This window comes from Myxocyprinus asiaticus, chromosome 21 (assembly GCF_019703515.2).
Source record: "Myxocyprinus asiaticus isolate MX2 ecotype Aquarium Trade chromosome 21, UBuf_Myxa_2, whole genome shotgun sequence".
In the NCBI taxonomy this organism is placed as follows: domain Eukaryota; kingdom Metazoa; phylum Chordata; class Actinopteri; order Cypriniformes; family Catostomidae; genus Myxocyprinus; species Myxocyprinus asiaticus.
The window spans coordinates 11974797-11995516 of NC_059364.1; the positions used below are offsets into that span (position 1 = coordinate 11974797).

General features: G+C 36.5%; 1 protein-coding gene across 1 annotated transcript in view; it reads left to right on the forward strand.

Moving 5' to 3' along the window:
- The first annotated feature begins 689 nt into the window (after window positions 1–689).
- LOC127411675 (nesprin-2-like) overlaps window positions 690–20720 on the forward strand; it is a 166842-nt gene continuing 146811 nt past the window's right edge. The window contains exons 1-17 of the mRNA XM_051647390.1: window positions 690–701; window positions 815–895; window positions 8955–9016; window positions 10284–10379; window positions 10795–10872; window positions 11306–11398; window positions 11569–11765; window positions 11861–12060; window positions 12188–12288; window positions 14146–14229; window positions 15758–15871; window positions 16221–16358; window positions 16517–16681; window positions 16942–17054; window positions 17162–17330; window positions 17724–17820; window positions 18002–18201. Of these exons, the coding sequence (XP_051503350.1) occupies window positions 698–701; window positions 815–895; window positions 8955–9016; window positions 10284–10379; window positions 10795–10872; window positions 11306–11398; window positions 11569–11765; window positions 11861–12060; window positions 12188–12288; window positions 14146–14229; window positions 15758–15871; window positions 16221–16358; window positions 16517–16681; window positions 16942–17054; window positions 17162–17330; window positions 17724–17820; window positions 18002–18201 (1992 nt within the window). The 5' untranslated portion in view covers window positions 690–697. The remainder of the gene's footprint in view (window positions 702–814; window positions 896–8954; window positions 9017–10283; window positions 10380–10794; window positions 10873–11305; window positions 11399–11568; window positions 11766–11860; window positions 12061–12187; window positions 12289–14145; window positions 14230–15757; window positions 15872–16220; window positions 16359–16516; window positions 16682–16941; window positions 17055–17161; window positions 17331–17723; window positions 17821–18001; window positions 18202–20720) is intronic.

Below are 20720 nucleotides of genomic sequence, written 5' to 3' on the forward strand. Positions count from 1 at the left end.
CACATTATCTCAACCACGAGGAGGTTACCCCATGTGACTCTACCCTCCCTAGCATCTGGGCCAGTTTGGTTGCTTAGGAGACCTGGCTGGAGTCACTCAGCACCTTTTCCCTTTTTAATGTCTTATGTACAGTAGTGCAGTAATCGACTGATATGTTAACAACATTCTAGTAGTCATCTTTAATTTATTTAAAAGTGAAAATGTTGCTATTTTCAAAACTAAGAGCAGGTAAAATTATGGGACATGTTTTGTCCAATGTCTCAAGAATCAGTGATTAATTTATGCAGGAACATGTTCATCAATGTCAAGGCCCCTGAGGACACTGCTGAGCTGGATTGGGAAAAACGTTAATCAGCACCTGTACAGACATGCTGTGTTTTGTGTGTATGTCTTGGCATAGGCAAAAGGTGGAGTTAAAAAAAAAAAAAAAAAAAAAACCTGCAGTACTGGCACTTGATCCTGATCACTTAGCTAAAAGTTACCAGGCGAGTTGCTCCGTGTGTTTATAGTAGTTTTAAATTCTACAACAGACACTGTATACAAGTTTTACATGGAGATGCATTAGCATTGAAATTGCTTGGCTCAGCTGCAACAAATGAGGCTGGTTGATAAAACATTTCTGCTGTTGCACTTTCCAAAATGCAACAACTGATGTTGATACAGGGTATTCTAAGACAGTGAATCGGATGACTCCAGCATGGGTGAGTTTATAGTAGCTTTAAAATTTCTCAGTTGGATACGTGATGTTTCACATCAGAGATCAGTTTAGTACACGCTATTTGCTTTACTTGATTACACTAATGTCTCCTTAAAGACACCAAAAAGAAGTTGCCTCGTTATGTGGGGGTTGAACGCCCATCTGAAAGGTCTCGAAGGAAGACACACAGCTCAAAAGGTGAGGCGCACATTATTTGTATCCAAAAGTATTGCACATTCTGCTGTGCAAACTTGCACAATAAAAGCTTTCATTCAAATGTATTATCTTTCTGGAGTGGGATAGCTTGGTTGTAGTTCACTTTGTGTCTTCATTATGAAATGGTCAGTAATTTCTTCAGTGTGTCTGTATCTGCTGAAAATCAGAGTCAGTCAAAAGGCTCTCTCTTTTTTCTGATTTATCATTTCATCTTTGTTCCCCTCCCTCTGTTGTTCACTCTTTGTCTTTTGTTGTCTCTAACGATTTAAGAAAAGCACCTCCCAAAAGACATTAGACCATACGAGACGTGCAACTTTTTGTGCAATGGAAGCATTCCAGTCTGTCTTTGTTTTTCTGCAGAGTTCATTCAAATTCGGTCATCTGTAAAGGGGAGGATTTGGTGACAAGCTTTTGTTGTTTTCAAGTCTTTCTTTGTGTCCATTCAAAATTTTGGCCAATGATTCACATGTTTGTGTGTCTGCCACATAATTTTGCTTCTCTGCACTTCTTTGTTTTAAGAGTTTGTTTTGTGTGTTTTAAGGGAAACCGATATTTTCAACTCAGGTTTAGCGCCTCTAAGGATGACAGACCAAAAAAAGAATTATTTAAAAAAAAAAAAAAAAAAAAAAAAAAGGTTCAATAAATTTAAAGGGACAGTTCACTCAAAATGAAAATTCTGTAATAATTTACTCACCCACTTGTTGTTCCAAACCTGTATGCCTTGGAACACAAAAGGATATAAAGTATTAGGCAGAAAGTTAGCTTCATTCACTTTTATTGTAGGGAAAAAAGATGGAATAAAAGTGAAAGGTAACTGAGCCAAACATACTGTGCTGCTTAACATCTCATTTTTTGTATCTCAAAAGTCATAAAGGTTTGGAACAACATACAGTAAAGGAGAGTAAATGATGACAGAATTTTCCATTTTGGCTGAACTACAGTATCCCTTTAAATTGTTAATATTTAAGGTTAATTTACAGCAGAGTTTGCTTTATAAAATCAGTATGTTATAAGTTAAACTAACATGTGGTTAGACCCCCTCCTTGCCTTGGTTTGTATTCTTTCGACCCCTCTTGTCTTCTTCTGGTTATGAGTCATTTTTTTGGACCAGGTATTCTGGTTGGTGACCTCAGAAGTCCCAAGAACCAAATCTGATCTCTGTCTGTGTCTCTGCTTAGCAACACCAGTAACATGCAATGTCATTATTACTGACTACAGATGGATGGTGTTAATAAATGACATTAATTTCTTAAAAGGATAGTTTAACCAAAAGTGAAAATCTGTCAGAATTTACTCACTATCATGCCATTGCTGTAACGAAGCTCAGCAGGTAATGACTGGCAGACGAAGACGATGAAGTGAGAAACCCAGGTGCAGTTTATTTCCAATCGTGATAACCAGAAATCCTAACTATAAACGTGAACAAAACAAACCATGAACGACTTGACTTGACTTGACTTGACTTGACTTGACAACAACGTTACATTAACAATACCTGACAATCGACAAATGGCAAACATGAGGGCTTAAATACAAGAACATGGGTAACAGGTAAACAAGACAACCAATCACAAGACTAAACTATAAACAAGATAACAAGACTAAATGAACTTTAATCAATGAAAAGACAAGACTGATAACAAGGTAATCAAAAATGGACCAATGAAAACAAGACACATGAACAGGGGAAACACAAGATAAGATCACATGAGGGAACAGGAAATCACATGACACCACATGACCTGAACAGGAACAGGAACTAAACTTAAAAATAAAAGACATGAAAACAAGAACAAAACACATAAACGTGACAATTGCAGATGTGTATGACTTTCTTTCTTCTGCAGAACACAAATGAAGATTATTAGTAGGGCTGAAATGATTAGTCATCGTTATCGACAACATCAACAATAAAAAATTGTCGACAAAATGTTTTGTTGTCGAATAGTCATTTAATCTCATTTAACGTAACATGAGATCATATGAAACTCTAATGTTGACGTGCGAGAGCAGCATTGTAGCTCGCGTCTGACTGACTGAGGAGAGTCAGTCAACTCACAGTCCAGATGCACTTAGGTGATGTAGATCGCAAATTATGAGGGAATTATAATGCAAAAATGCAAAATAAGTAAATACAGAAGCACTCTCGGTGTGGAATAAGTGGAGCTGGATCTGCCGCTCCACTGAAGCGAAACTTGCGTGTCGGGCATCTTTAAAGGAAACACCCTGGAGTTACATCTATAATGCTGTTATATTTAATGTGTTATAGCTTTAATAAAGTTCAAATAATTAGGAAGCAGATCATGTAAATAACTACAAACTCTGAACTGGCATTTTTCTGTGCAGTCAGCGCCTCTTCTATGAGTTACACAAATGTCCCGATCGAAGGGGGCGAGACTGAAACTGCATCCGGCTGAGGCACACTCTGTCGTGGGGACGCTCATCCCTCGAGCGCACGCTTGCTGCAGCTAGATTATAACGTGATGGCTCGCGACTTATTGAATCATAATAAATGTCAGTGTGCATTTCTTATCGTGAAGAAAATTTACAATATGTAGCTTTATTAATAAGAGAGAGTTCGTTTTTTTGTGAGTTAAAGATGGATTGAAGTGAACAGAAAGGTGAGAGAGGGTAATCTTCGCCCCATTATGCACTGCAACAAAATACGTTTTTGATTTGTTTTCTAATATAAATATCTAAAATACCTTTAAAACAACTTACATTTACTTTAGCAGCTATACTGCAGAAGAAAAAATTGTTATCTGAGAATGTTGAATATAATATTAAAAATACAAATATTTTAAAATATCTAAAAATCCTTTAAAAAAAGATGCATTCACCTGAGAAGCAGCATGTAAGATATTTAGACTTGCTTTTAGAGAATAGATCTTGAATATAAGTATATTTTGTCTTTACTGCACTCGCAGAAGTATAACAGAGTGCAAAAATACATTATATACAAAATACACTTATATTTAAGATACAGTCTCTGAAAGCAAGTCTAAATATCTTACTGTATATGTTGCTTCTCAAGTAAATGTATCTTGTTTTAAGGATTTTTAAATTATTTTAAATGGAAAACAAGACAAAAACACTTGATAACAGTAGGATTTGTTTTGCAGTGAATACTGAATTAAACTTAAAAGTATTTTTTTCCCCCTTTAATTCAGTGAATGTCATTTAGAGGTATTTTTAAAAGATGATTTTGTCCTCTTTAATGTTAGTAAGCATGTTTAATACAACCTTTTAAGTCGGGGCATAAGCTGAATAATTGGTTAAGAGGTAATGATTAATCATTGCAATAATCGCAGAATAGTCAAATAATTAGGTGTCAAGCCCCGAAGGGGCGAAAGATCCCTATTGTTTTCTTATTATTATTCTTCTTCCGTTAGAGTCTATAGCAGCCCATAGAACTGCTTGCGGGAAAGTTATGAAATTTGGCACACAGATAGAGGACAGTCTGATGTGTTACCACAGCAAATTTGGAGTCTCTGCATCAAACCCTCTAGCACCACCAACTGCCCAAATTTGCACTCAAGTTTATGTTAATAACTTTTTAACATTTTATGACGTCATTTTCCGTCATGAAAATTTTTCCACCATTTTGAATTTTCTGTAAAACCTACTTTTTCGAACTCGTCCTAGGCCGTTTGTCCGATTTGCATGAAAATCAGCCTGCATCATCTAGAGGCACTCACGACAAAAAGTTCTTCACAGAATTTTGATAAACCATACCGTTTTCGAATGGCGCTTCAACGAATTTGACAAAGAACGTGCAAAATTTAACTTGAGGCCGTATCTCCGCAATGCTTTGAGGGATTGGGACGAAACTTGGTACGTGTCATCACCATTAGGCCCTGAGGTTACCTGCAGTGTTTTGGCACACTGCCCCCTACTGGTCAGGTGATAGAAAAATGGCTATTTTGGCTTATAACTCTTGAACACTTTCCTGCATGATAACCATCATGCCCAGATACTACCTGAGCAGTTTCAGAACAGCGCCACATACTGGACAAAAATTCTAAGCAGTAGCTAATTTTAGATATTTTATAAATAAATGTTTTTTTTTATGATTGAAAGTTTACATTTTCTAACTCCTTATACACTGTTCATCAGACTCTAACCAAAAACATGTCACAAAGCTTCTTTTGCTACTCATGGTGCCGATAATTGGCTTGACCCCATTATCGTTGCTTGCAGCTATATTTGTTCTAATAATTGTTAGATTAATCGATTATCACAATAATCGTTAGTTGCAGCCCTAATTATTAGAAGAATATTTCAGCTCTGTAGGTCCATACAATGCAAGTGAATGGTGGCCAGACCTTTCAAGCTCCAAAAATCACATAAAGGCAGCATGAAAGTGATCCATATGACTCCAGTGGTTAAATCTATGTTTTCAAAAGTGATATGATAGGTGTGGGTGAACAACAGATCAATATTTAAATCCTTTTTTTTTTTTTTTTTTTACTATAAATCTCCACTTTCACTTTCAGAATTTATGCTGCATTTGTGATTTTTGGAGTTTCAAAGATTTGGCCACCATTCACTTGCATTAAAAGGACCTATAGAGCTAATATATTCTTCTAAAAATCTTTGTTTGTGTTCAGGAAAAGAAAAAGTCACACATCTGGGATGATATGAGAGTGAGTAAATGATGAGAGAATTTTCAGTTTTGGGTAAACTATGGGTGTATTCACACTTGACAGGTTTGTTTTTATTAAAACGAACTCTGGTGTGATTGCTCTGTGGTTCATTTGAACAAGTATGAATGCTGCCATCCGAACCTTGGTACGCACCAAACAAGCGGACCGAGACCGCCTGAACAGTGGGTCTCGGGCCGCTTCCAAACGAACTCTGGTGCGGTTCGATTGATATATGAACGCAACATGGACCAAAGACGTCTAACAGACCAAAAACAGGAAGTAATTTGCCTAATACTGACTTCAAGCATACCTGGTTCTTCTCATCATAGGAGCTATGTTGCCCATTATAGTTCGGTACAGGCATCGGAACCGCCGTCAGCCGTCCTTGCAGTATATCTTCGTTTGTGTGTACAACGAAGGAATTCCTGGCGCTGTTTTGACTCCTTTACGCATTTTATTAACTCTTCGTTTGTTCTCAGATGGTAAAAAATAACGTTACATATACATATATAAATCCAATGAACGCATTTGGCCCAGCAGCCAGCATTGTTTTGGATGTTCGGCAAGTTCCGTCGCAAAATATACGTGATAAAAGCTGTCCAATCAGGTTGTGACTTTTTCCTGATGCTTTTTGTTTCGTATCTTTAGGTTCGGTGTTAAAAATGCCAGTGTGAACACTAAGCGAACCAGGACTAAATGTATCATTTTCTTTTTCGGTCCAGACCAAGAGAACCGAACTACAATTGTGAGCACACCTTATCTCTTAACACCACCAAACTGAACCCATGACCTTGGCTTTGCTATCTTTTGCTACCATCTTTTACTAGTGGAGCTACGGGACAATATATATATATAAAAAAAAAAAAAATCATTCTGTTACTGTACACACTTTTCACACGACAATTTACCCTGGGTAAAATAATTTTTTTAACCTGGATAAAGGCCGCTCTGAACCCTGGGCTATGCAACATTTCACAGCAATTATGAAAGGGGGTTAGGACAATGTCTAACACTAGGTTATGAACTATAACACTGACTCAGGCTGAGTGGGATCCATGTGCGGTTTATTAACACAACAAGTTCAGAGTACAAACAGGCGTGGGTAAAAGAACCAGGGCAGCCAACAATATCAGAGACAGGGCAGTAACGTAGTCAAGCAGGCAAAGGATCGGGGCAGGCAGCAAAACAGCAATAGAGATAGTCCAGTCAAACACAGTAAGAGGCAGGCAGCAGAGAATCATAAGAATCATACAAGGTAAATCCAAAGCAGAGTCAAACATGGGTAGATCAACAGAGTAAGTAATAACGCTCAGAAATGTAGCTGGGGCGAACAAGACTTTGCAATGACATCGGGCTTAAATAGTCTGAGTGATATGAGGCAGGTGTAGAGTATTCAGTCCAGGCATGTGGGCACATGGGAAGTGTAGTTCAGTGTTAATATTCAGGTGAATGAGACCACCGGTGGTCTATTGAGGAATCTTCACCGGCGTTCGTGACATGAACAGCAAAATATACAGTTTAAATATGTCAAACAATGAAGATAAACCCATTAACTGGAGTAATGAAGAGACAGATGGACAAGCATCCAGTAGGTTGCATACTCATCATGTGCTGAATTGTCCAATCAATGGACCTCATTCATGAAACACAATCAGAACTAAATCAGTTCAGTGCAGTGATTTAGGTAATAATAGTTTTTTGAACGATTTACATGAAGATTTGTTCTGCTCATTTTTAGTGAATGAGGCCCAGTGTTATAAACCTTGTAAATGTGCAAAAAAGAACACTTACCTAAGTTTTACTAATGTACAGTGTAAAATATAGCAAAATCTGACTATCAAGGATAATTAATAAACCAGAGTCAGTTTGAAACATGGAACAAGTTAACCTAGGATTATTTTAACCAAGGGTTTGAAATGACTCTGGTTAACTATTTCAAATGTTACAAGCCAATTATTATTTGATTGCAGGATTCTAAATAAATCCACAAGAAACTGTGTGTCTGGTATTGATACAGGAGTGTGTGAACAGTGACTGTCAAACCCTTTCAATCCTGACAAAGAAGACAGTTCCATTAAACCATTCAACCACACTCTCTTTATTTCTCTTTGTGGGTCAGTCGGTCAAAAGCAACACCTCTGAGACATTACACTGATAACTGACCTGAGAGTCTTATTCATAGTGAGTGTGGCCATGTTTAGCAGCTAATGAGAGAGAGAGAGAGTTCTTTTAGATGCACCGTGTGAGAGTCAGATTGGAGATCAGGTTCATCATTAGGTATTCGCAGCAATAGTTGGTAGTCATCAGAGACTTTGCATGTTGTTTTGAAAAGAGAGTTATCAACTTTAGCAAAACAGGGCTGAAGGAAGTTTAAGAGACTCTAAAATGAACCAGACTTTACTGCAGCTTTGGTAAAAGTTGAGCTAAGTAGACTTGGATGTGTTTTGAGAGGTTTTGATGTACTTGTTCAGGAAGTGGTCATGGAAGAAGAGGATTGTGAGATGATGGAGAATAAACAACTTCTTCACACAGTTGATGAACTTATTGACTTTGTGGAACTTTATAACGGTAAACATAAATGGCGCTCTGTTTGATACAACTACTTTTAGGGCTGTATTACATTTCATGTGCACCACATGCAAATTATTATTAGGACAAGTGTTTAAATGAATGAATGAATGAATTAGTTCTTTAACCATATCCAGTGAAAAGCCAACTGTTTTTTCAGGATGTGTATAATTTTTAATTCCTTAACATATTAAAACACATATTTTTATTTAATGTCTTTCTTTAAGTTGACTATTTGGGGTGGTAGGTTGTTTGATAAGTTAACATTAGGTAATGTATTGTATATCATGAACTTACATTGAACAATAATTTTTTGCTGAATTTATTAATCTGGGTTAATGCTAGTTTATAAATATACTTTTGTCCATTTTAGTTCGTGTTAGTTCATAATGTTAACATATATAACTTTAAATGTTAAAAATTCATTAGTAAATGTGCAGATTAACATTAAATCAAGATTCATTTATGCTGTGAAAGTATTATGAACGTGTGAACAATTATTACATACTAATGTTAACTAATGTTAACGTATACAACCTTTAAAAGTGTTACCAGTTACCAGCGTCTTACCGTATGTATTGAAAAACCCGACCTGTGTCACAGTACCCTGCAAAATCTCATCCGTGAACAAGGGTGCACCTGTTTCCTGCTTATTCATTTATAAAATATAATCTTAGTCATGCTTTGAATTGAAAAAAGCCCATAGAGATTTAAGTCTGCCAATTACACATGTGTATGTAATTGTATCAGGCATGTTCACACCGTATGTTTGTGCATGTTTATCTATGTTGATTTTCATAATGTTCTTCTGCCCATTCTGCCCTCAGTGGAGCAGGAGCAAATTCAAAAGAGAACATTCACCAACTGGATCAATGCCCAGTTGTCCAAGGTGAGTTTAATGGGTCAAAGGTCAAGAGCTCATGAACTCAAACCTGACTATATCAATGATAGCTTATGTGTTGCAAATATCTGAAACATCTTAAGCTTGTGCATAGTTTTTATTGAATTGTATTGAATTTTAATGAGTTTTTGTCATCGGAAACAGTGCCTAAATGACATTCCCAAATAATGGACGCAGAGAGTTTTTGTTGTGTAGAGGTCATTCCAGCAGGCTCTCCAATAGCAGAGAGGGAATGAGGGGTGGGCAGGGGGTAAATATAATCCTTCAAACATGGAACAGAAAGACAGACAGCAACAGGAGTTGGTCGAACACACACACACACACACACACACACTTAGGAACACAAGTATTCTCACACACCCACAGCTACTTATAAAGTTAGCAGATGACACAGTCAATTCAATTCATCATGGCTTGGTGTCTTACAGGAGATGTGTGTGTGGTAACATAAAACATAATTAAGACATCAATGTGTAAGTAAACACTAAACAGTGTGATTAAACAACACACTCTTTTTAGAAATAAAATAATATTTTAATTTCTGACTCCCCAGCAAAGAGAGTATTATCAAACTGTTAATAATGCCTGGAGCTTTCAGTTTTATGTAAATACTTTTAGACAAATGAGTCCACACATGCTTGTCTGATTTATCCTCCAGACATGTTTACCTTTCTACTATGAATATTACTTGCCAAAAGCTACAAAAACAAAATAAAAAGCAGAGTGTGTCTTGTAATGTATAAGTGTTGTTTTATTTAATTTTTTTTCATCAAATGGGACCATATTCTGATGAAGAAATGTGTTTAGTGTAGCAAATTATTCTGAAATCTTTCAAAGGAGACATACAGTATGGAACTGTTTGTTAGAAGATTGTAAGATTTCTTTGCATTGTGACATTATTTATTGTGACGCATTTCATGGTTAAATTAAGCACATATTGCAAAAAAATTAAAAATAAAAATTCTCTGTTCTGTAATGTGTCAAAAAATAATATATAATTTATGTATTTATGATAGTATTTGTTGTACTGCCTTAATATATGCTTATTTTAATACAAAATCATTTTATCACTGTATTTTTTTACTGTAATACAATAGAAAACTTACTGTATTACAGTAATTATAATCTAATTGGAATCACAATTGAGAAATGTGGGAATTACAAAAAAACTGTGTTTTAACAATGCAGTTTTACATTGTATGCTGCTTGTGCTCATCATGTATTTAACATGGGATATTTCATCCTGCTGCCCCAGAGGAGGCCTCCAGTTGCAGTGCTGGACCTTTTCAATGATCTTAAGGATGGAAGCAGATTATTGGACCTGCTGGAGGTGATGAGTGGTCAGAGAATGGTGAGTCTGTGTCTGAGTCATTAGTGGTCAACCGATATTGGGTTTTCAGTAATTATTGCCAATATCTACATAGCAAGGTGGCCCTTGACCAATACATACACGTAAACATATATAGTCTACATATACAGAAGATATAATACAATTTAATATTTAATTTATTTTACAACATTAGTAACCAGTTTCACTCAGATATATCTGAATACAAGAAATATGTATTATGCACTGACAAGACATCTTCAGATGTTGGAACTGAGACAAGGGAGAGCTAATGCTTTTGTTTATCAGACGAGCTGGCATGGCTGATTTCTCAAAATGGAATATCGACCAATTAATAGCCAATATATTGGCCTATTTCTCTAGCCCATGACCAGGTATTTAGACACACAACCTCAACCACAACCAACCTTTGTTTCAGAGCCGGGAGAAAGGAAGAGGGACATTTCAGCACAGAACAGACATTGAGAAAGCGCTGGCATTCCTTAAGAGGAAATCGGTAAGATGCATCTGCAGTGGCTACACGTTTTCTGTCCAGAGTAAGATGATTTAGCTGAGTCTGTGACTGCTGTGTAGGGAGGAAATATTAAAGCTGATGTGTGTAATTTTTTTTTATTTTAAAATTATTTCCTGTAACCCAGCTTCATAAGTAGAGTCAACTATATGTTATCAATTTATTAGCTGATTGCATCTAAAAGTGTAACACTGTGGCTCTGTGGCACTATGAAAAATGTCTTTTGTTTGTTTGGGTGACCTATCCAGCCCGATAGAATAACTTTGGCTCGACCAGTAAGTGTGAGTTTGGTGCAGGGCTGTTTGTTTGTTCAACCAATGGAAAACGAGGGGAGTTTTCTGGAATCTGTTTGAGCAGACATTACACATTACACACTTTAACCTCTATGGTTTTCCTGTGGTTCTCCTTTGTTCTGCAGATCAAACTGGTCAACATCAATGTCTCAGACATCATTGATGGAAAGCCTTCCATCATTCTGGGTCTGGTCTGGACAATCATCATGCACTTCCATGTAAGTCTGCTGTCTTAAACCAGTGTTACCAGAAAAACTAGGCTGGTCCATCAGCTACACAGCTACAGCATCAAACCAGTTCTAATAAGCATAAACTAGCCTGGCCCAGCATGCAAATTCATGCTGGTCTATTCATCAGGGTATTCTGAAGACTCTTCTACTTTGTTTAGATTGAAGAGTTGGCAAGCACCTTATCCTTTAGTTCTCGCCAGTCGTCTTTGGAGTCACTGGCTAGTTTGGACACTCGTTCAACCAGCAGTAGTGCCCGCAGCAGTCCAGTGCCACCCAGAGGTTCACCCTTGCACACACGTTTCCGTGTATCTGCCAAGAAAGCCCTGCTGCTGTGGGTCAGAGAGCAGTGCCACAGGTGAGGAACAGAATGCAACCCCTTGGAAGGGATTCTTGGGAACTTTATAAGATTCTGTACTTTGAAAACCTTCTCTCTCTATCTCTCTCTCTCAGGGCGGGTTGTACTCTGAATGTAAAGGATTTTAAGTGGAGCTGGAGGAGTGGGGTGGTGTTTTTGGCGATACTTTATGCTCTAAGGCCGAATGTAGTGGACCTGTCTAGAGCCAAAACCAGAAGCAACAGACAGAACCTGGAGGAGGCTTTCCACATCGCTGAAAGAGAACTTCGCATACCAAGACTACTAGATCCAGCTGGTGAGTGTGTGTCTGTGTAGTGTGCAAATGGTGTTTTTTTTTGTTTGTTTGTTTGTTTGTTTGTTTGTTTGTTTTGTTTTTTCGTATTGCACATAATCATAGTACAACTGTGTTTTTTGTATTTCAGATGTTGATGTTAGGGACCCTGATGAGAAGTCAATTATGACTTATGTTGCTCAGTTCCTGCAGTACTCAAAAGAAACTCCTGTTTCTGATGAGGAAACGCAGGTGAGCCTCACACATGCACGCAAATTTGTACACTTGTACTTGTGAGGACTTTTTTTTAAATTTTCTATTGCTTTTTTATTGCTTGTAAATTAAGCTGATTATAATTACTACTCCCTAAGTCTAATCTTTACAGATGCCTTTTCATAGTTTTAGATTTGAAAGACATTATTTTTCCTATTTATGACCTGTTTCAAAGAACTGTCCTCATAAGTCAGTTTTAAAGAAATAGTTAAACCAAAAACAAAAGATATGCCATCATTTACTCACCCTCATGTCTAAACCCTTATGACTCACACAAAAGGGGAATTTTAAAAAAATATTCTTGCTACTCTTTTTCCATATACTTTAATTAAAGTGAATGGGGACTGGTGCACTCAAGATCCAAAATGACCAAAAAAGCACCATTAAAGTATCATAAAAGTAGTCCATATGACTTATGCACATATTGGCAAGTCAGGTTTGATGTCAACTGGTTTTCATGTGTTTAAAAAGCATCTAATGATGTTACATTTGATATTAGGGTGACAGCGGAACATTACAACTTAAATTTTATTTGAACCACTTAAATGACACTTTTATGGTGCGTTTTGTGTCATTTTGGAGTTTGACCGCATCTGTGCCTGTACACTTTCATTATATGGAAAAGAGAAGCCAGGATATTTTTCAGAATTTCACCTTTTGATTTTCACAGGAGAAAGAAAGTTAAGTGGGTTTGGAATGACATGAGGGTGAAGGAATGATTACAAAATTAACCTTTTTGGGTGGACATTTTCGTAAGGACATTTTTCGACATCTGGTTAGGGCTGAACATTTAATCGAAATAAAATAGAAGTCATGATATGACGTAGTGCAATTATCAAACTGCAAGAGCTACGACTGAATTAAGCTGTGCTTACTGTATCTGTGCAGCCCTGCTCTCTGTATGTATTACACATACTCAAAGCATGCGTGAGGCTAATGAGTCAGCGCATTATATTTACAGCGCTCTAGATTCACTAATTGCTCTTTGCATAATTCCAAATATGCTTGGCCGGCAAAAGATAATATCCAAATCTAAAGTAACCTCATAACAGTTTTTATGAGTTTTTCTGGACAGAAGAGTGGATGAGAGCATTCAATGGTCTTCCAAAATAAAGTCTTTAAGGGTTTAACTGACATATTCTCATAACATTTAAGAAATTACTACATATACCATACATGGTACTGTTTTATAAAAACTTGTCGTTAAAATTAAACAATATAAATATATTACGGAACATTTTTTTAATATTCTGTTATATATTTATATTGTTTAATTTTAAATATAAATATATTACCTAAACATTTCTTAACTTAATAATAACTTATTATTGAGTTCCAAAACTAATGATGAAAAGTGGGCTGAGACCCTATCAGAAAGTGAACAAAAACAGGTACAGAGTGAGCAGATTCAATGTGAAGATGATATGGTTTTTTTCTCTCTCTTTGTGCTTCACTGAATTTTATTTATTTAGTTGCGTTCATTTTAACAGGACTCAAAGTGTGAACACTGAGTGCTGAGTATCTTTGCCCATGACTTACTGTCGCAATCGCAATATTTTTCAAAATGATCGCAAATCGATTTTTTGTTCAAGTCGTTCAGCCCTACATTTGGTCTTACAAATATAGCAAAACAAGTAAGCGCATTTCAGTGGACACTTCAAATATAGCACTTTTACAATTGTATCCCTTTCTCAACATTTCAAAATGTCATGCTTGAAATCTAAATGCTTATGTTAATAATTAAATTGTTACTCCCTTACGCTCTCACATCTTTTCTCTCCTATTCTTCTGTTGTTTATTTTTAAATCTGTGTTTTTCCTCTCTGTGCTGCTTTAGTATCTCACTCCTCCTCAGCGTCTCTCTCCTGTCAATCTGCCATCTGACTTCACCCCATCTGTAGCTGCATCACCTCTAAGACAGGTACTCCTCTCTCTCTCTCTCTGTTTCTTTGTCTCCCTGCTTTTCAGATTCACATAAATCAAGCTTTGTACTTAGCATTTCTCTTTTTGAATAATGTTTTTTTAGTTTGGTATAGGGTGTGTCGGTAAATGAATCTCTCTTTTACTGCCAGTATTAGCCACAAATGTCAATCAACACGATAAAAGGTTAACTTGGTCCGCCCTGTTGTTTTGCCCTAAAGCTGTGTACAGTATGTGTGTGTAACAAAGTACCCATCATTTCTCAGATTTTTCAAGGTTAATGTGTGCCAGGGAATTTAAGTTAATCAAAGGATCTCCACCCCTCTCAGTCTCTAATCTCATTGGCTTTGGAGTATTTTTTAATCTTTTTTTTTTTTTTTAACAATTAATTTGAAATGCACTTTAATAGAATAGTTACAGTGCAGTCTGGTATTGTATTGATATCCTGATCAATTCAAGGTTCCAGTGGTCATAGAGCATCAGGACATTTCTGGGAATTTTAAAATTGTGATTTCCACACAATTGGAAAAGTCACAGCTTTTAGGAAAAAAAAAAATCTTTTTATTTTTTACACTTTTAATTTTAGAAATATATATTGATTTGCTTTTAAAAATTGTGCTTTTTTATTTTATTTTTAAAAATCTTGTAAATTTTTGTTGTGAATATAGCCTTTTTTAATTTTCTAAAATATTTAATCACTACAAATTGCTCTTTGTGGGTGCAATCTTAAAATAACTTTCACATTTCTGTGGAAAGTTCATTGGTTTAAAGGTGTGGGATAAATATCATATGTGTGTTGTCTGAGAGTCTGAAAAGAATGTAAACTCTTTGAGTTGGACTGATTTTTGCTATGATCCTCTCTGAATTTTACTTGACTTGTTTCCTGGTCAGGCCCACCTGCTAATGCCCTGTCCAATCAAATCATCCCCTACTCAATCACCTGAGCCAGCTAGAGCAGCTGCCCCTGGGGTAAAATATCAAACCCCCCCTTCCCTTTTAAGATACTCTTCTCAATAACTGCCCATTTCTTTGCATGTGCAAATGTGCTGATGACTTTAAACGCATCCTCCAATTATGAAGATAATCCCAGAAATTACAGAGATAATCTATTAAATCCAGCTGTTATAGAGATAATCCCTGAAATTAAAGCGGAAATCCATTTAAAGACTTTAATACATCTAACATGAGTTCTCATGAACTTGGCAGGAGCAGATTAATTATAGATATGCCATGAAAGTTTGGGTGTGAAAGAACTTGGTTCCTCTAGAGCACTGCTGTACTAAACTCTGGTTGTTTTACTGTTAATAACATTTACATATTTACGTTTATAATGCAAAGTGAATTTAACTTCTGCACATTTTTTATGAAAATGTTATTCACATTAATCAATTACCTCAGCCCCTAATTGACAAAAATTGTTTTTTATCGTGCTCTCTTACTATTATAATATCTTGAACTACAAAATGAATAACAAAATCCAATAATTATTGACTTGTTGATTTTTTTTCTTTTTCTTTCTGTCTGTACAGACCTCAGCCAACCAGAAGGCTCAGGAGGTCACATGCTGGTTGTTTCAGGCCTATCAGGAGCTTATTGAGGGGTGGGACTCCACTGAGGGAGAGAGCTATGCTGAGCGATACCACGTAAAACCTGAATATAAATCAATATCTTACTCTACCTATAGCAGCTCACTGTATGGAGTAAAACATGATGCATTCAAATAATTCTGTTATTGACACCTAAAAATGTTATCTTCTATACCTTAAATATATCTTAAATGCCTTTGTAAGGTTTTAAAGACTGATACATTGCTGAATTAACAAATATGAGATAATTTGCAAAGACTTCTATTGCAAAAAATTAAAATAAAACAACTTTTTGAGAATTTTAATAAAAACAGCCATTTATTTTTTCATGATTATTTAAATTGTGCAGCATGGTTACATTCATTATCTACAATGTGGTGTAAATGTTTATTTAATTTTGTTTCAGGTCTTCCATACCTTCATTGTGTCCTTTAATGAGCAGCGACGACCTGTGATGCCGTTACTAACAGTGATGAAGAGGACTCCTCAGCTCAGTGCAGAACAGAAAGCTCTCAGACGAGCCTGGGACACTCTTGCTGAGAAGGTCAGCTGCTGAGGTTCATTAGTATTAGTACCTAGAAATAATAGAATTAATACAAATAAACAAATAATACTTTTCTTTTATGTTTGAGAAATATTACAAATGTCTGAATGCATACATTATATATAGAGTATATATAAATGGATGTTTGTGTGTGGTAGCTGCGTGAGTACAAAACAGAACTGGACCTGAGTCTCCCAGCTCCACTGGACACTGTGGGTGGCTGGTTGTTGCGTATTGAAGAGGTTTTATCTGCTGAAGAGGGCGATCCATTGGATCACGCCCGAGCTGCGAAAGAAGCCCGTGAGAAACTCGAACTACTGAAGGTCTGAGATTATATTACTTTAATTAACTTCATTAACTGTACTGATTATTCATAATATGGAGGTAGAGAGTGGAGATGTTTGGTCTACCATGGGTCAGCATATTTCAAATGCACATTTTATTTGAGTAATAAGACCAAGCTGTGTCAAGAAATCAACAATAATAACAAAAACAAATTTTTTTTGATGGGAGTTAAAATTATATGCAACATGCAATGAAAGTGATTATGCCTGTTCATTTCTGCTTGTGTGTATATCTGCAGGTGTGTTTGGAGGAGATGCCACACCATCTCAAGAGGTTTAACATGTTTCAGAACACGGATGAGTTTGGAGAGGCTCTTGTGCCGACAGACAAGATGGAAGAGATCAAGAGAAGGTGAGTTTGATTGTTTGACCAGGTGAATGGTCTTTTGGGAATGAAACAACATCTCTACTCAATAAGGATTTTATTTCTGTTTGTCTGTTTAATGTGTAATTTTCCAGGTTCACCAGTGTCCGTGTAACAGCTAAATATCATGGCATAAAGCTAGAGTATCATGAGCACAGACACACAGTGTTAGATCTGCTGAATCAACTCAACATTAAATTGCGTTCTTGGAAAAGAGCCTACATTTCCCAGCAGGCCGTTTGTGTGCTGATGCAGGACTGGAATGTAAGTGGGAATTTTAATTAATCAAAAACGTGACGAGACACCAAAGTACACAGCAAAAAATTATTTTTGTAATTTTTGTCTTGTTTTCCAGTAAAAAAATGTAAACTTGATACATTTACTTGAGAAGAAAAATTGTATAAGATAGATATTTAGATATTAAGACAAATAGTTTTTTCTTGTTATAAGCAAACAGTACATGAAACAAAATTTAGGGAGGTTTATGCTTAAAAAACTGTCTGCCAATTGGTTAAAAATGTAAAAACGTATTTCAAAATATATTCTCTAAAAACAGGTCTTGTTTTTGGTAGTGTATAATTGCTGTTTGGAATAACGAAGCAATAAAAATCAAACATTTAAGTCATAGAAACTTTGTTACAACTAATATTCTTTTAGGAGACTGTGAACAAACAGGAACTGACTTCATTGCTGGATGGAGCCCTCCATAGACTCAAACTCATCGCAAGCAAATACACCAGCAAGGCTGCTTTGGGTAATACATAGAGACTTTGTGTGTGTGTACATACTCCTAAATGAATGCATAAGAAACTGTGGCTTCAGATTCCTGATTGAACAACAATGTGTTGTAATTGTCCTTTCTCTGCTCATCATTTTGTAAAAACAGTTATTATTTGAACAATCAATAATAATTGATAATCTGATGTTTGCTCCAGCTGGAGACTCCAGTCAGGTCAATCGTCAGGTGTCTGATCTGGAAGCAGATGCAGTAGCAACACTGGAGGGTGTACGGATGGTGAGGGGAACTATGGGCCGTGTGCTGACAGCATGGGACTCTTACAATGACATCTACACCTCACTGCATGCGTGGCTGGAGCAGGGACCACATGGCCAGCGTCACGGACAGAGAACAGAGGTGAACAAACTCACATATACATGGAGGAAAGATCACACAGACACATACGATTAATTATCATGACTTTATTTGATAAAAAAAACCATGACTAGATTTGAATTGACAAGAGCTGTCAGCATTTTTTAGAGAATAGCCCTCTATAGATGAAACATTACATTAAAGGTGAAGTGTGTAAGCTTTGCATCACTAGCATCACTAAACCGAATTGCAAAAATAATGACTATTTTCAAACAGGTTTCTCTAACAAACAAGTGTCGGTTTGTCCATTGGTCGAACAAACAGATAGTCCAGCCACACTCACGCAATTGGTTGAGCCAATTGTCATGTGTCGGGCTTGTCAGAATGCTCAAACAAACAATGTTTTGATAATGTGCCACAGTGTTAACAGTTTTTGCGGACATTATCTATAAGCAGTGTTGGGGGTAATGTGTTACAAGAAACATGCGTTATGTAATCAGATTACTTTTTCGAGTAATGAATAAAGTAACAGTATTTTTTTAATTTTAGACCATAATATTAGAATCAGAATCAGAATTAGCTTTATTGCCAAGTATGCGTACACATACAAGGAATTTGTCTTGGTGACAGAAGCTTCCAATGCACAAACAATACAGCAACATGACAGAGATAATAATAAAAAAAAATAGAATAAAAATAAAAAGTGATTAGAAAATATAAGTATATATAGAAATACACAATAAGACTATATATATATATATATATACACTACTGGTCAAAAGTTTTGAAACACTTGCTCATTTCTTTTTATAATTTTTTTTCACATTTTAGAATAATAGTAAAGTCATCAAAACTATGGAATAACATAAATGGAACTATGGGAATTATGTTGTGACTAAACAAAATCCAAAATAAATCAAAACTGTGTTATATTTTAGCATCTTCAAAGTAGTCACCCTTTGCCTAGAATTTGCAGACATGTACTCTTGACATTTTCTCAACCAACTTCTTGAGGTATCACCCTGGGATGCTTTTTAAACAGTATTGAAGGAGTTCCCATCTAATATATTTTTGTCTACAAAACTAATTTCAAACATTTAAGCAAACGTCTTCAGATCAAAAGATTTTAAGATCATGAGAAACATTTCAGTCAAGTGTTTCAAAACTTTTGACCGGTAGTGTGTATGTATATATATATATATATATATATATGTATGTATGTCCAATATACAAATACAATTCTGTTATATACAGATGCAAGGGAATGTATGGCAGAAGAGGTAGGGTATGTCGGATAAATATAAATAGACTAGACTATGTATTGCACATAATTATTGCTCAATGGGGCAGTTTTAACTGTTCATGAGATGGATAGCCTGAGGGAAAAAACTTTTCATGTGCCTGACAGTTCTGGTGCTCAGTGCTCTTTAGCGCCGGACAGAAGGCAACAGTTTGAAAAGATAGTGGGCTGGGTGAATGGGATCCAAAATGGAGTCACTTTTTCTCACTCTGGAAGTGTACAGTTCTTGAAGGGAGGGCAGGGGCAACCAATAATCCTCTCAGCAGTCCAAACTGTCCTTTGTAGTCTTCTGATGTCCGATTTCATAGGTGTTTCAAACCAGACAGTTACTGAAGTGCATAGGACAGACGCAATGACTGCTGAGAAGAACTGTATCAGCAGCGCCAGTGGGTGAACTTCACAGTGGCCTTTTTCACAATGGAGTCAATGTGGGTCTCCCACTTTAGGTCCTGTGAGATGGTATTGCCCTGGAACCTGAATGACTCCACTGCTGCCACAATGTAGTTTAGAATAGTGAGCGGGGTCAATGTTGGGGTGTTCCTCCTAAAGTCCACAATCATTTCCACTGTTTTGAGCATGTTCAGCTCCAGGTTGTTTTGACTGCACCAGTGAGCCAGCCATTCAACCTCCCTTCTGTATATAGACTCATCTTGGATGAGGCTGATGACATTAGTGTCATCTGCAAACTTCAGGAGATTGATAGAGGGGTCCTTGGAGGTGCAGTCACTGGTATACAGTAGAAGAGTTGACGATGTAATTAAGGCCTTGCCTACAGGCAAGGCTCCGGGGCCAGATGGCTTTGCCGCTGAATTTTTTAGATCTTATGCTACAGAATTGGATCCACTTTTGCTAGAAGTTTATATGGAATCATTAAAGAATGGAAAGTTTCCGCCAACCATGACACAAGCCCGGATCAGTCTGATTCTTAAAAAGGACAAAGATCCAAGCGAGTGTAAGAGTTACCGTCCAATTTCCCTGATCCAGCTAGATGTAAAAATGTTGTCAAAAATTCTGGCTAACCAATTAAGTAAAGTTATAACATCTCTTATACATATAGATCAGGTGGGGTTTAATCGTGGTCAGTGGCGAATGATCGGACTCTGGTCGCTGCCACTTGATGCCGAAAAGGCGTTTGATATGGTAGAATGGGATTATCTTTTTAAGATTTTGGAATATACAGGTTCAGGAAAACTTTTATTGGATGGATTAAGTTACTTTATAAACACCCGGTAGCAGCGGTACAAACAAATGGATCAGTTTC